Here is a 17,708-nt window from a genome sequence, read left to right on the forward strand (position 1 = left end):
GAAGGATCGTTTCAAAAAATCACAAAACAATCCTTCTCAATGTTCGATGATCTCTTTCTGTCATTTTTTATTACTGCAGCACAGGTAACAACAGAAATGAATATTTATCTTGCAGAACTTGTTTCCACAAAAACTGTCCGACATGAGCTTCATAAATCCAATATTCATTGTAGAGCTACAACTGCTAAGAAGAATGCTGAGCTGCATAAACTATGGTTCATGATCATCAAACCTGGACATTATGAGTTAACTTTCACACTGTAGATCAGGACAGCAACATTGTGATATTCTGTTGGTTCCATTATTACTCTTTATGGCAGAATTACTACAAGCGACTATTTGGGCATTTTAGATAATCAAGTGCATCCCACGATCAAAACATGATTTCCAAACAACAATGAAGTATTCCAAGACGACACATCCCCCACTCACACTGCTTGGACTCTACAGTTGTGGTTTGAATAGCATGAAGGCGAACGTCAACATCTCTGGCCAACAAAATCACCAGATTTTAACATTACTGAACTACTCTAGTCAGTTTTAGAGACTAGAATGAAAAACAGATTCCTACCTTCGACGACTTTAAAAAACAACTTGAAGATGTTCTACAAGAAGAATGATACAAAATTTCACCAGAAACTATTCAAATCTTATTTGAGTCCATTCTATTCCAAGAACAATTCAAGCTGTACTGAAGGCAAAAGGTGGTCCAACGGCATATTCATAAAGAAATATATAGGTATAGCAAGTGTTTCCATTATTTTGTCCAACTCCTGTACACTGTTATGTACAGGAGTTAAAAAAAAAAAAAAAAAAAAAAATTAACTTAACTTTATCCAGTAATTTTCAATTCAGCTGTCATGGCATCCTTCTATCAGAATAATTATGAAAATCTGCAAATAACATAAAAAATCTCATATTTTTCATATATCATCTCTGCCTGCATGGGTTAACTGTAACCTCATTATTTTGTCACCTGCAGGAAAGTGTATCACCAGCATAAAACTGCTGGCCACGTTTATGCTTGCATATGCATTTTTTTTTTTCATGATTTGCCTGTCTGCAAAGGGAAGCAGAAGCATGCAAGTTTCTGGAAAACTTTCAGTTTTAGATTAGCATGTCAACCTGACAGCTAAATGTCAGAATTAAGAATGCACACCCTCTTGGGAGAGGCACAAGATTTCTAGTTTTCTGAGGAGGGGAACACATCACGGATGATGTCATGTCTAACTCAAAGTATTTTAATGGAAATACTTTGAATTTTTCAGATTAGAAATACAAAAGGATTTCTTATTATAAGAAAATCCAATTAGTTGAATATTCATTATGCTTCAATAATTACAGTAATTAAGTTATAGCAGATCAGTTTATCTTAATCACAATTTAAATTTAAAGCTTTTATTTTTGCAATGTGGCAAAAAAGGCAGAGGTCTGCTACATTTTGGATTTGTCTTCCTTGTCACAATTTCCTTCCCCCATCCCGAAAAAAAAAAAAGAAAAAAAGTACACAATCATTTACAGGAAAAAAAAAAAAAAAAAAAAAAATCTTAAAAATTGCAATTCCAAGCGATTCAACTTATTTTTTGGTACTTTTTTTTAAGATGAAATCCCAAATACTTCATACAGCATCTAGTTGTGAAGAAACAATTTTCTTTTTTTTTGTTGTTGTTTAATATTTCTTTGTAATATTTATTAAAACATCACAGTTTTATCATGAAGGAATTATCAAATTACCAATTCTACTAGTGTTTGTTAGCACCTTGCAAGTTAATAAATGCATTATAAAATTTATGAATAATCAAACTCCTGAAATGTAAAGGACACTATGATAGTACAAGGTAAGTTTTCATTATTATTATTAACTTCCTATCAACAATCTTCCTCCAAATCAAGATTCCAATGTTGTCAGATCTTATATTTCTGTCTTCTGAGACACTATTGACTGCATCAATCTATTTAGATCTTAGTCTTCCTCTGGATCTTTTTCCTACCATTGCGTCATCTTAACACCTGTTTTACTAATCTTTCATCTCCGATATTTTTGTTTAAATGACTACACCACTTGAGATTAGTTCTGATCACCCATTCCTGAATATTAATAATATCAAACTCCTTCCTAATATGTTTATTTTTATATGATTCTGCCAGCTATCTGTTCACTCAGAACTGCTTTCAGTTACTATCTCAACTGCTCTCCAAATTCTAATAACCACTCACACCTCTGATTATCTCTGGTGGCTGATCTTTTTACAATAACTCACCTAAACAGTTATATCATCTTCCTTATAGATGCCCATGTTTTTAACTCAAAGTGGCCTGTGTTCTCCAATTTCACAGATCAAACGGCTAAGTGTCTGCTGTTAATAATAATTTAATGCAAACTGTTCATTTACGAGTCAGAATACTGGATAATCTTCACTATCCTCCCAACCCCTGGACCTTTTCTAAACTCTCTTAAGTATTGAAGATGTCAGTTCTGCTATTGATAACTCAGATGATAACTTTGTTTCCTTTTCTGTGGAATAACCTTCAACTCAACTAATCTTTGGCTTTGTGTCCTTCCGCATTACAATGGCAACAGATGGGATAATCTATTTTTCATGGTTTTTGTTATTCTGAAATAATCCTTACTGGAATGAGTGTCTTCATCCCCCATTATACACAAAACCAACTCCCATCATTGAAATCCTGACTGTCTAATAAGAATGTCATAGCATTGACAAGATTAGGCATATCAAGTGATTCAAGTCAAAACTCCTAGCTCTGAACTGAGCCTACTTTACAGCTTGCAACAGCTAAAAAACTGATTTTTAAAAGATCAAAAAACTTGCTTCCTGCTCCAATGGCAGTTGAGCTTTCTAGTTTCTCACTACTGAGTGCAACTTCTGCCTTTTGATGCTTTCATCTGTCTTCTGTATGGACGGAAAAATGGTAATAACATCACTCAATCAGCCATGAAAGTAGTGTTGCTTAACACTATTTAATGTTAATTTTTTTATATACCTTTTAATCAATTACTAGGATTTCAATAATAATAATTAGACTATCATAGATCACATTAGAGCATGCTGTTGTTCAACAATAACTCTTGATATTATTTGCATCATAACTACTTCTGTCATGTACGCTTGCATTATTATTCCATCTTTCTAATCACACTGAAGATGCTCAATAATTTTTCGGACAAAAATTTTATAAATAAAAAGTAAGAAATCCATATTTATTGTGTATTGTCAACAACAATAAAAAAATACAATTTTATTATTATTATTATTTGTCACCTCCAGGGAGTCCAAAGACTCATAGAGGGAGGGCGCCTACTCTACAACTCAGTCTCCACCACTCACAATCCACCAACTGACCGCACTACACCAACGCCATCTACCGCCAACCACTACCACTTCCACAGACAATCACAAACATCAATACCCACAACAGGATTTGAACCCGCGGCCTTTTGACTGGAGAGCGGATACACTAATCACTCAGCCAGCCAGGCTGGCCGAGTGGTTAGCGTATTATTTCCTGTTAAAAATTTGGGGATCTGTACATATTATAGTATAAGACAGTTAATGTATAGGAAATGCATTTAACATAACCAATTTAAAATAAACATGCAAACTAAAAACTAATTATTTCAGTATAAGATGGTTCACAAAAATCTAATTGGAATTACTATATACCTCATCATCATCTTCTACAACTACCAGTGTAAGCTTTTTACTCTTGAAATCCAACCTAGTTATTTTAGGCCAAAAGAAAAGCCCAATTTTAGCAGTATTTTCAAAGACTAGAATTCCAGTGGGAGTTAAACCAAGTGAATATTCATTACCATCTTTACCCTATAAAAAAAGAACAGAAAATTTATTGACACATTATAAACTTTCTACATGCTAAATTGATTAAAATAATGATTGCATCATTTCTATAACTGCTGGAATAAACTTTAAATTTTATATTCAGAAATTCATGAAACAAATGGTGTTCAGTAATTTTAATTTATTAATCAGATTGCTTGGTAAGTTATTTTATGTTTGATTCACTGTAACCAATTAAAATAATACAGATTAATAATTTTGGATATCAAATATTTAAAATATATAATTTGTTGAAAGTTATATCTAATTTTCAACAGCAATTAACTTAAATCACACTTTTAAAGGAACCAGTGATATGAAAGATGAAGGTTAAAAGCACAAACACAGTAAGATATAAATTGGTTTATTGAAAGTAAGCAGATATTTCATACTAAAAATAACAGTACCAGTGCAAGTAAGAACTAGCAATTCTAACAAGATAAGAATACAACAAATGGTCTCAATGGAATCAACTTGACATAAGGTAACACCATCCATTCCTATTCTGGTGGTTTATGACAAACGCTTCTCTTGATTAAATGATTATAATCCCCTGAAATAATAACTTTGACCCTAAGTCCTATCCCCAAGTTACCACAATAGAGAAGATATCACTTACATTTCATTTACATTTAAAGTGTTCATTTAATCCACATTGATATTGTACTGTTAATTTTAGTACAAATACCTGTTGCTAATTTTCAATAAATTATTACATCTAACATTTTTATTTTTTTTCCTTTTAGTTTTCTATCAACTACTAAGAAAGAAATCTCTCTCTCCTCTTTCTCTACCTGCATTTATCAGATTCCATGTGAATGTCATCTGTTGTATTTTGAACAAACTTAATACTCAGCAGAAAAAAAGAATTAGTGAATGCCAGTATTACAACTGCTAGCATATATCTCATGTATGAACTTGCATCGCATAGTATATACTGAGACTAAACACAGAATATTTGGTATGGAATAATTAATCTCAGTTTCTAGAAGGGGTATTAAACACAAATATCTGTTTATAGAATACTACTCATGTGCTCCCCATCTGTGTTGGACTAGAATCTCATAATTACCATCAATTTCCTGATATGTATTCTCAAGGGATGTTCAGGCTACTATGACAGCACTCTCTCTCTCTCTTTGTTCACTGGGCATCTACAGATGCCGTATGGTCACTCCGATGCTCGGTGATGTGCCACACCAGGTCTCGCCATGTAGTCCTGTTTTGCTTTTCTGGTGGCCTCACCGCTCTGAAAATCAGTCACTCCACACACGCCATCCATCTCATTGAAGGTCTACCACTTCCTCTTTTTCCAGGAACTTTACCTTCTATTACTGTTCTGAGAAGTCCCCCTTCCATCCTTTCTTCTGTTAACATCCTTAAGGATGTCTTAAAGTTCTACTGATTTTTTTCTAACACCCATTCATTTGTATGCCTTTCAGTATATGATATCCTCAACAGCCTTCTGTAACACCACATCTCAAAAGCAGATATCCGTTTCTTATCTGATTTCTTTAGGTTCCAAGTCTCGCATCCATAAGTCGCTGTTGGAAAAACAACTGCATCCAAAATCCTCAACTTTGTTCCATGGGAACAAAGTTGAGGATTTTCTGACATCTTCTAAACAGCATTCTTCACATTAATAATGGATCCCAGGTACTCAAACTTGCTGATTTCCTCAATTCTTTCTCCATTAAGGTACACTTGGTTCTCAAGAGCTTCTCTGTGTTTCCTTTGAGAACCATAATCTTTGTCTTGCTAGGATTGAGTTGAAGTCCTCTGTTATTACTGATCTTGTTAACTTTGTCAAGAATTAGTCCTTGTTCTTCCATGTCATTACAAAGGCACACTGTATCATAAGCATACCTCAGATTACTGATCAATCTACCTCCTATCCTAATTCCTGTCTTGAGCTCATCCAATGCCTCACGCATGATGTCCTCCACATAAACAAGTCCGCCTTTGTAAGGACATGGAAGAACAGTCAAAGTAAACATCATTGCCTAACTCCTTTTCCAACTTTAAGCCAGTCAGTCAATCAATCCAACACCTGTTCTTACCATGGCTTCTTGCTCCCTATACAAGTTGGCTATCAACCTGATAGTGTGTTGAGGAAAACCCATTCTTTTCATTACTTCCCACAGTTTCACATACTTAACACAGTCAAAAGCTTTAGAGTAGTCTAAGAAACACATTACCAGAGGGAGTCTGAATTCTTTATATTTTTCTGATCTGTCTAAGGCAAAGGATCTTATCTCTGGTGCCCTTACTTCCTAAAACCTGCTTGTTCCTTGGGCATCTCTGCCTCAACTTCGGCCTCAATCCTATTTAGCATGATCTTCAATAAAATTTTGCTTGCATGAGATATTAAACTAATAGTTCTATAATTCTTGCACGTCTTCATATCATCTTTCTTACATAGTGGTATGAAAACCGACTTCTTCCAGTCTCTAGGCCATGATCCTGTCTCCCATATCCTTGTAATCAATCTATGAAACACTCTTATCCCTCCATCCCCTGTGGCCTTAATTAACTCTGTTGGGATTTCATCTGACATCACTACATGAATAAATTTATGCTATTAATAATCTCCTATCCACAACTTTCCTTATATTAGTCAAATTTCCTATTACTTGTCAGAACTCCTGTAGCATCATATAACGTTTCGTTCTTTTAAGGCACCTCTTACTGAATCAATTCACTTAGATGTTGGTCTTCCTCTTCCACTTAGCATCAAACATCTGATAGTGTCCAAACTATCAGATATTTGCTAACCTTTCTTCCCCAGTTCTATTTAAGTGGTCATATTACCTTCGATTAGCCATGCTCACACATTCTTGAATGCAAATAATGTCAAGATCCTTCCTAATGTCTTCATTTTAGTATAACTTTGCCATTGATGCCGTCTGTTCACTTTCCTAATTTTCCTCAGAAAAACTCATCTGTGGTCTAGTCTTTCATCAAGTGCATTATTTCTAACTTAACTTTCAGATATATAACTTAAATCTGGTTTGAACACTGTTTTGTATACTGCTAGTTTAGTGTTTTGGCTAATTTCTCTCTTAGCCAAAACTTATTCAACTGGCTCCCCCCACCATACCAGCTTTGCTTATTTTGTTGTCTATTTCCAGAATTAACTTACATCTTCGCTAAAACTGCTTAAATAGCTGAAATATTTTACTTGTTTTATGCTCTTCATTGAGAATGCAGCTGAAGTGTTCTATTTTCCTGCCTATTTTCATAGTTTTGGTCTCTTTATTGCTGATATTCATGTAAAATTTGTTATAGCTGTTATACAATTTAGTTAGAGAATCCTGTAGACTTTCACTGGATGCAGTTAGAAGTAAATCATCATCTGCATAAAGCAAGTAACTAGGTCTCATATTTTCAATTGTAACATCAGGTTTAATGCCACTTTCTTTCATAATGCGATCCATATTATTCATAGATAGATAGATGAATAATAGTGGAGACGTGATTCCTTGTCTTATACCTGATTTTACATTAAACCATCTTTCTATATTTCTTTCAATTCTAACTGCAGATTTACAACTTAAATATAGATCATTGCCCTGTATAATGTTCCATTTATCCCATATAGTATTTTGAAAAGCTTTTCTCTTGTACCTTGTTATATGCTTTTATCAGATCTACAAGATCTCAAGTACAAATCCTTGTTATATTCTTATGCTTGCATAAATCTTACTTGGAACACTTAGTAGAAAATTTCCTCTATAATTCTCACATTCAGCTTTATTCCTTTTCTTATAGATGGGAACTATGAGAACTCTACTTCAGTCATTTGGAATTCAACTTGACCTTCTGACCAGGCCCTCTGAATTATGCAGTGTAGCCAACTGCAAAACTTTCATATCCTCACATTTGAGCATTTCTGGTCGAATATATTCTACTCCAGCTGCCTTTGCATATTTCAAGTTTTTGATGGCTTTTCTACCTCAAGTATTGATATGTACTCTTGTTTGCATTCTTCTTGAAAATTTTCTACCTACAGTTCTGCCAATGCTTGTTTCATTTAAATCTTTCAAAGTAATTACCCAGACATCTAAGATATCTCTATCTTCAGTTTTCACATCACCTTCATCATCTTTGATTCCTTTTATAGTACTATCTTTCCTCCATTTCTAAGCTTTTTCAATAACTTCCATAACATTTTACCACCTTCCTGATATTTATCTTCTGTATTCTTACTAAAATCTTCCCATGACTTGTTTAGCTACTTTCACCCATTTCTTAGCTCTCTTACATTTTCTCTATATTCTTTTAGGACATCTGCTGACTTATTTGCTAGGAACTTTCAGTATGCTTTCTTCTTTTCCAGGACTGTTTCTTTAACTTCTTGTGTACTCCACGGTGTTCTTATTTTTCTATCTCTACAGACAACTTCACCACATGCCTCCCAGCAGAATCATTCAATGTTTTCTTCAGAGTTTGCCACTGAGACTCCAAGGTTTGGTTCTTATTTTTGAACTGTTTCATTCTTTCTTCAATAATGTTTGTATAGTTGAGTCTACAGTTTATCTGTGAATGCTGCTCAACTTTAATTCTTTTTAAAACTTATTTTTTTTACATACTGTTCTTTTAATGTGATCCCACTTAAAACTAAGTGATAGTCACTTCCAATTTCAAATCCTGAACCAGAATTTTCAACCAATAATATAATCACACAAGCTCTAAAAACCCTTTTTACTAAAAAAAAGTTCACAATTAAGTGAAAAACGTATCATCATTTATATATTTTTTAACAGAAAATACTAATGACCTCATGGCACTGTGGCAAGTTTACACATTAGGCTAACAGCAGTTAACATGTTAAAAAGAACGCTGAAATGTTGTTGCATCATTATAATTTAAATCTGAATGATGGTCTGTCCATTCCTTAAGAATGAGAGATTCTCAATCCTTAACAAACATTTGGCTTTTAATTAGTATTCCACTTTCAAGCATTAAATGTGGTTCTATATAGTGTGTGTCACTAACCTAATCAATTAACTGTTTATTATATTCTGCCTTGTTTGAAATTTTTTAATCAACATTGATGATGTATGGTTATTTTCAGCAAAACATCCATTGTTCACTTTCAATGAACCTGTGTCTACTGTTTTTACATACCTTAATTTTTATAGTGCATGGTTTCACACTGTATAAAAAGATTAATAAAACTAAAGCATGCGCATAAATCTAATTTGAAATATTTCAGATGAAAAGAAGAAAATTAAATCTTCCAGCATGGAAGGAAGAATTTGAAAGCATGTGTGTGTGTGTGTGTGTGTGTGTGTGTGTGTGTGTGTGTGTGTGTGTGTGTCTGCTGACACACACACACAAATTACTAGTGCTAGTGGACCCAAGGAATCAAACTACAAATGAAGTTAATTTTAACTATATTAAAGAATGTGAAAATACTTTAAACATTAAAAAATGTACAGTAAATTGATGAAATAATCCGATCATTTTGATTTCATAAAAGGGTAAAACTAAAGAATTCATTTTCATGATTTTAAATGTAAGTCAGTATATGTTTATATACAGTACAGCCTGCTGACTGCCTATACTGAATTCATGTTTTTACAGATAATTCTGGATATGTTAAACCATGATGCTATGTCCACCACCTAATTCATTAGTATAGTAATCATCTATTCTATTAAAAAAAAATACTGGGTAAATGATTCCAACTAATAGCAATAAAACTGATAATGAACAAATTCGTTAATTTCCCATCCAGCCAGGATAGGAAATTAATGAAAGTTGGTATCAAGAATGCTATTAAATTTTATCAAGTGTCGTTTCAATTTCAGTTTTAATTCAACCATATGTGGTGACAACACTGGAGGAGAGGGAATTTTAGTACATACTCCAAAGATGGTCAACATTTCATAAACCACTACTTTATAAAGCTTGCTGAATACTATAAATTTCTTGTAGATATCATATGAAAATGACAAAAACATCAATGACTGAAAATTCAATTCTGAACAATTTCATATTGTATGTAAAAAACCATGAGCATGTTAATATTATGTACATCTAGTCATATGTACTATAGTACAGTAAACCCACTGCTCCTTGCAGAGTATACCTTGTCTGTCTACCCATTTCTGTTCTTACCAACTTCTCTAAAATCTTCAATACCATACCAGAGATATTGATAGGTCTGTTGTTAGACAGTGGAACTATAATACATTCTTTCCATTCCTGTGGTATCTTGAAGTTTTTCCTTCACTTCACTGTTCAAGCATTTGAAAATGAAATACTACAGAATAGGTTGGTTAATCCTTATTCCAAGAGTGTCTTATGTCTGTAGATGTATGTGTCTTCACGGAGCTGGTTTGCTTGTTCTGAATAAAAAACCCAAGTTTCCAAGTGAAAAATTCTCTCTACCTCCATATGAGACCAGATAAAGGTTCCTCATGTCGTGGAATGGAATCGAACCCAGGTCTTTCCAAAAAAAGAGCTTCGTATACTGACTGAGCTACGGAGGCTATTATCATAATAATTCTGTTACCTCTAGGAGACAAGGACTCACTGAGGGAAGCTATATATCACCCAAACCAGCTGTCATAGCTTCCCTTAGATGCATTCACTACTTCTTCAACAGGCAAACTATTCCACTCACTCACTGCTCTGCTAGAGAAATATTTAGCTCTTCCCCCTTTCCTAACCACAAACAAACTGAAAAAAATTTTAAAATTTCACTTCCATGGATTCCCCAGTGTTCTTTCCCCACCTTCCATATAACAAAAATTTCAGACTATCCTATAACACCCATTCAAAAGTTTATAGACCTCTAATCATATCACCCCTCTTTCTTTGGCTGACCAGAGTGGGTAGTCTACATACAATCTGTCCTCAATGTAAATTTCATAATTCTGATATAATCTTCGTAATTCTTCTTTGCACCCTTCCACAACTTCTTTATCCCCTTGTAAAGAGACCAAATGACTTTATATCCTTACAAGTCAAGGTTTGCTTCAACATTGCAATTATCTACTGAGTTGTATTTGCAATTTTTGCTATGTCACCTCTGAACTTCAATTTCCTATCCACCATTAGGCCAAGATCCCTAGCCTCATCAGTATAAAAGTAGCATAACCCCACTATATATAATGTGTCAATGGAAATTTCATCACACCAAAGTGCATGACTTTACCCTTACTAACATTAAACTGACAGTCATTGTTATTTGCCCAAATTTCCAGTTCAATTCAAACAATTGTGTAAGTGATGGATATCAGTAGCAAGGCAATCGGGGATGCTACCCGATTGCCCTGCCTATCCTGCATCATCAGAAAACAATTGAACGTCGCCCATCAGATCCTTCCTAATGTCACAAATATACAGACTGAATAACAACAATGGTCCAAGGACCGAACCCCCGGGTACAACCACTGGTCCCCTTAAATCTATCAGATTCGCATCCACCATATATACACTTTTTTGATGCCTGTCATCAACTATCCACTTATCCAAGTCAAGAGTTTTATATTCCAAACACTTGTTTTCCATCATGCAAGAGCCTTTCAAGTAGTATCTTATCAAATGCCTTGGCAAAATCCAACAGTACCATAGTGTATTCATTCCCTTTATCCAATTGGCTATAACATTGCTATAAAACATGAGTAAAATTTACTCATGTTTTATAGCATGACCTCCCTTTAGTAAACCCACTGCTCCTTGCAGAGTATAGAGCTTGTCTGTATACTCATTTCTGTTCTTACCAACTTCTCTAAAATCTTCAATACCATACCAGAGATACTGATAGGTCTGTTGTTAGACAGTGGAACTATAATACATTCTTTCCATTCCTGTGGTATCTTTCCTGAGATGAGACTCAAGTTGTATAAACATTTCAAACGTCTCACAAATTTGGCTGATCATGCCATTAGCATATGCGCTGATATTCAATCCATTCCTATTGTCAAATTCTGATCCAGGTTATGCAACAGCTCTTCAACCTAATTCTCATGCACCTCTAGCTCTTCATTCAATGTATGAGGGGGGGGGTCTGAAAAGTTCTCGGCCTAACAATGAAAAAATGAATTAATAACTTCAAAATTATTTTTATTTTTCAACATAATCTCCCTGAAGAAAATACATTTATTCCAGCGATGCTCCAGGGCCATTATCCCGTCCCTGTAGTGGTTCTCAGTAAGATCTGCAAAATACCTGTCTACAGCTGAAATCACCTCTTGATTCAAAGAAAAACGCTGACCAGCGAGGAAGAGTCTAGTTTTGGGAAGAGACAGAAGTCAGAGGGAGCCAAATCTGGGGAATAGGATGGATGTTCCAACAATTCATAGTGCAGATCCCTTAATTTTCCCATTGCTAAACACCTTTGTGGGCAGGTGCATTGTCCCGATGAAAAATGATTTTTTCATCGGGACAATGAAAAAAATTTTTTGCCTAGTCTGGTTAAAAGGTCAGAATAATATTCCCCAGTTATTGTTTTATCCTTTTCAAAATAATTAATAAACAAAATGCCTTTAGCATCCCAAAACACCGATGCCATGACCTTTCTTGCTCATGGAACCGGCTCTGTCGTCTTCTTTCACGCTGAACAACCGACTTCTGTCACTATTTTCACTGCTGTTTGGATTCTGGTGTGTAATGGTGAATCCAAGTCTCATCCATAGTAATAAATTGACGCACAAAATCAGATCTTGTTAAAACGTTCCAAGCACTGTTCAGAGATTTTCATGTGAGTGCGTTTTTCATCTGCTGTGAGCAAGCATGGCACCCATCTTGTGCAAAGCTTTTTCATTTGCAATTCTTCATGCAAAAGATATCCTACACGTTCTTTTGAAATGCCTATAGTCTCAGCAATTTCACGCATTTTGACTCGCTGGTCATCCAATACAATATCGTGCAATTGATCAATGATTTCTGGTGTTGTTACACTTTTTGGACGTCTTTCACGTGGATCATCTTCAAGGCTGGTATGACCACATTTAAACTCAGTAACCCATTTCTTAATTGTCAAGAACGAAGGACAAGAGTGCCCATAAACTTTTATGAACTTCGAATGCATTTCTTTTGGCATTAAACCTTTTACAAAGAATTTTATAACCGCAATATACTCAATTTTATCCATTTCAAGGGATACAGACCAGACAGCTGTATAAAACAAACTACTTCATAGAATGACTTGCAATTTCACATGGATGCTTATGACAGATGCACCAACTTAGGGAAAAAAAATCTTGCCGATGGTGTTACCATCTATGGTCGAGGCCGAGAACTTTTCAGACCACCCTCATAGTAGTAGCACTATGCACCATGTTACATACATCTGGATGATATATCTTAGTAAGGTAGGAAATCATTAAGTGAACATCATTAGCTTCTGACATTAGAGTACCACCTGCATTGAGTAAAGTTATTTGACCATTCTTTCCTTTACTTGCAGCATAACTATAATTATGGATTTGGCTCTTTGCACAATACTCATTACTTTTCTGATCTGAGCTTTATATATATCATAACTTCTCTCATATTTATTCGCATGATATTCCTTCCATATGATCTTATTGATTTCTTGCTTAATAAGGTTGCACATTCATTTCGCTCCCACATTATTTATTTTTCAAACTGTTGTGATACATAACAGATACTGCCTCATTTAAGCACTTTTTCAAAGATTCACATGGTATCAGTAACTAATACCATGGGACCAAAGATAGTTCTCTTAAGCTAATCATAATTTCCAGCTCAGTAGTTCATCATATCACCTGTTCAAACTTGACATTCAATGCAGTTAGCTACTATGGTTTAAATTTGTACAGAGTTGAGAACCTCCTTTTGCTGCAAGGACTGCAGCTATCCTACAGTGCATTCTTTCCACAAGCATACAATAGCAATCAATGAGAATTTTGGACCATTCTTCCTGTAGGCATATAATTAGGTCCTGGAATGTTGTGGAGCTGACATCCCTTGACTTCACGTGACACTCCAGTTCATCCTACATTTGTTCAGTAGGGTTGAGACCAGTCAAGTGTGGTGATGTTCATATCCACAAATCACACAGTTACAGCAGCAGCAGCCTTATGACATGGTGCATTGTCTTGCTAAAAGAGACAATCATCAGTTCCACAGAAATGCCACAAAATAGCAAGCACTGCATTGTCCTGAATGTTCAGATACTTCCGAGTTCAATGTTCGTGGCACCACAAATAGAGATCTGAGGAAAGGAGGAAAAACAGGACCATATCATCACACTGCCACCTCTGAATTTCGTAGCTGTGGTTACACACTCCAGTAAGAGACGTTCACTGGGCATCCATCACGTACCTCTTCATCTGTTTCGTAGAGGGTGTAGCACCATTTGTCAATTGCACAACTTTCCAAGCTTCCATGTCCCACTATATGTGCTTTTTGCACCATGGAAGATGACCCTGCATGCTGCTCTGGGTGATGTGGAGCTTGCATATTGAGGTCCTACCATGGAAATCAATGTTGTGAGCCTTGTTTCTGAATGTTACAGTGTAGATTTGTGTTCTAGTTGATGCCCAAAATGTGACTAACATTTGGCGAATGTGGTGGGTTGTCCATGGCAGGTAGCACTTGCAGTTAAATCCCTGTGCTTTCATCTCAGTATGGTATTGTTGACTTGGGATGCCCCAATTTACGAGATAGGCCTACAACATGGCATCCTATCACAATGCCTCTTTCAAACTGCAGCAATTCCCTTCTCACAGCCATTTCACCTGGACACAATTGCGTTGACATGAGAGCATCATATTCATTCAATTTATACCAGCTACAAACATGTGACTTGTTTCATGGCACGATGCACCTTTCCCATGTGGAGTCTGTTGACTTCTTTTCAAGATGTGTAAATCTTTATGAGGAGTAAACTATTTATTCTTAAACATTGACAAAGAAGTTTAAAATCTTCAATAAGCCAAATAATACTATTTAAAGAAAGGATATTAAATATCCTTCCATTAACAACAGAGGTGGCAAGTTCTTTGCTTCAATTTGCCCTGAAAAATTTCATTTGATGCAAGTATATGGAGGGAGTGTCTGCATTGACAAATGTGATAATTAAGCTGCCTGAGGAGTGCAAAAGGTTCTATGTAAGCAGAAATTCAAATGAGTAAGCAAATGACTTGACATAAGCAGGTAGTAAAGTATGACAAGTGGAATAAGAGCAAGAATGGAGGTGTTAGAATGCAAGAGTGTGAGAAAGAAGATATGAAAGAAAGAGAAAAAAAAAATTCAGCACAATGGTGGAAATTTCAAGGCTTCAACAGGTGCTGTACAATGCCATACAAATGTTAGAGAGAGAGAGAGAGAGAGAGAGAGAGTAAAAAAAAAACACTTCGTAAAAAACAAGAAGTAAAAGAAGAATCAAGAAAACAGATGAAAAAAGAATATGGTGATGTGGCAATTCAATTATCAGATGCAAAGTCAACAAGCGAATAATGGAGACATTTCCTGGGTGTCAAGATTTGCAACATGACAGAAAAAAAAGTGTAAAGCAAGTAGAATAAGTGTGTGTGTGGGGGGGGGGGGGGGGACAGTACTGAATAACTACAAGGATAATACACATTATGGAATAAACGAGTTTATTAACACAGAAATATGTTTACACATGATATGTCCATCCACAACTAATGGTGAAATCTTGGTCAAATAAAGCACCAATGATGGTAGATTACGTCCTCGAAATGGACACTTTGTCTTTAAAGACAGGTTTCATAGTGCATGCAGAGGTTCTTTGTCATCTTGGAGAACAAGGGTTGGGACATCTGTTGAACATATCATGTAATTTTATCCCATAGTTCATCAAGATTTGAAGGTGGAATACCCATTCCTTCAACATACCCCAAACAAATGCATCAAGTGATGTGAGAGATTAGAAGAACATGAAGGGTATGGGAATTCAGTGAACCGCAAAATGAGCTTTCTTGGGAAGTGTTTTCATAAATAGGCTCTAGAACCACATTATGAACCAGATGTGTGATAGGTTACTCCATCCTACTGAAATACTTGTGCATGAAATGCAAAAAAGGGACTATGACTGGTGAACAATATTGCAACAAGTTCTTCAACGTCATGTTCAAATGTCCTGTGGCGTTGTAAGCAAAGAATTAATTTCTATGGATGACAATGCCACACCACATTGTGAATGAGCAGTGGAGATACTTCTGGAGACTGAGGATATTAATCGAATCAAGTAGCCAGCATGCTCCCCAGATCTCAACCCACAGACCATAGCTGGACCATCCAGCTGTTTGTATATTTTTCCTTATCATGTGAAATATACAATTGGATGTAACAGCACAGCTATAGGTTGAATCCTCCTCTCCCCTTCCAACCACTGTAAAGATCACCGACTCCTATATATTATTAAGAGAGACCTCCAGGGAATCAGGGACTCATCGAGAAAGGGCATGCTATTTGCACCAACTGTCACACCTGTTCCTGAATTCATTCACACTACTTGATTACACCACATCCAATTGCAATCCATTCCAATCAGGCACCACTCCATGAGCAAAAAAATCTAGCCCCCCCCCCCCCCTTCTTGACAGCATTCGTTCTCAAATTCAAAGGATGTCCTCATGTCATTTTTCCACCCTCCATAAAATGAAAAATTCCATCTATTGAAATCCAGTATGACACTCAAAAGTTTGTAAGTCTCAATCATATCACTCGTCTTTCTCCTGTTAGCTAGTACCTGTATCTGCAGTCTACAAATTCTCAATCTGTCTAACAAATCTTTTTACTTACACAGCATAAAGATAGAATTCTTTTTCCTGTCTGGCTTGCAGAATAGTTTCTTTTCATACTCAGCTTAACTTTCCATGCAATAGTTGTGAGTCTTATGGCCTGATGCTTGATTTTCATAACTGACATCATCCTTATGCATATGGTATTCCTTCCACATCATTTTTTTTTATGGATCTCATGCTTAATTAGATTATACATATATTCATTTCACTCCTACCTTATTTATCTTCTAACTCTAGGGACACATTCTGATAGTGTATCATGTAAGTATTTTTAAAACATTTAACATGCACTGTCAATACAATGAACTAGTACACTCCTCAGGTGGTCATAATTTCCTGTTTTGTAATTTGGCATGTGACCTTTTCTGAATGGAACATTCATAAAGTTAGCCCACTTCCCAAGTGAATACTACATGACCACTGCCACCAACGATGGTAGAATAGTTACATTACTAAAATCCCCTCTGACACTATAATCAGATCTAACACTTTTTTGACCTTGAGTTCCTTGTGTCACATGCTGCTTTAAGAAGTTGTCTCACAACAGCTCGATAATTTCACATAATTTGCTTTCAGTTTCATTCTTCTCATGAGATTTCACATCTACCCAATCAATGTTGGGATAATTAAAGCAACCCATTATGATTACTCATTTCTCACTAATTATATTTATTTGGTAATGCATTTCTTCATTTATAACTAAGTTTCCTAAATTTCCCTCTAGATTTGAAATTATTTGAATTTGTTATATAATTGGGATATTTTAGCTGGAAAAAGAAGATCTCTAAACAGATTTGCAATATAGCTGTAGGGAGCCCTCTCTACCCCATCCTTAGCTAATTATTAAAACTACCTAGAAGAAACTTTTCAACCATTCCTTCTTCCTGGATCTGCTACACAGATGACATAATTGCCACTTGGCTTTATTCTTACAATGAACCAACTTCATACACTGAATCAACAGCCTACATTCCCACATTCAGTTCACTATTGAAAAGTGCATTCTGAGAGTTTATCATTTTTAGACATCCCACTTACTAGCATGGCCGCTGGCACTTTGTCAATATTTACTGATATTTGTAGACCTAACCATCTA

General features: G+C 35.4%; 1 protein-coding gene across 2 annotated transcripts in view; it reads right to left on the reverse strand.

The window, feature by feature from the left end:
* Window positions 1-17,708, reverse strand: part of yrt (erythrocyte membrane protein band 4.1-like yurt) — a 226,205-nt gene that overhangs the window by 78,117 nt on the left and 130,380 nt on the right. For both annotated transcript variants that reach the window (XM_090402474.1, XM_090402473.1), the window contains exon 8: window positions 3,684-3,842. In XM_090402474.1, the coding sequence (XP_090258600.1) occupies window positions 3,684-3,842 (159 nt within the window). The remainder of the gene's footprint in view (window positions 1-3,683; window positions 3,843-17,708) is intronic.

Source organism: Typopeltis vanoorti, chromosome 13 (genome assembly GCF_054136105.1).
Source record: "Typopeltis vanoorti isolate ZY-2024b chromosome 13, IOZ_Tvanoo_1.0, whole genome shotgun sequence".
NCBI lineage: Eukaryota > Metazoa > Arthropoda > Arachnida > Uropygi > Thelyphonidae > Typopeltis > Typopeltis vanoorti.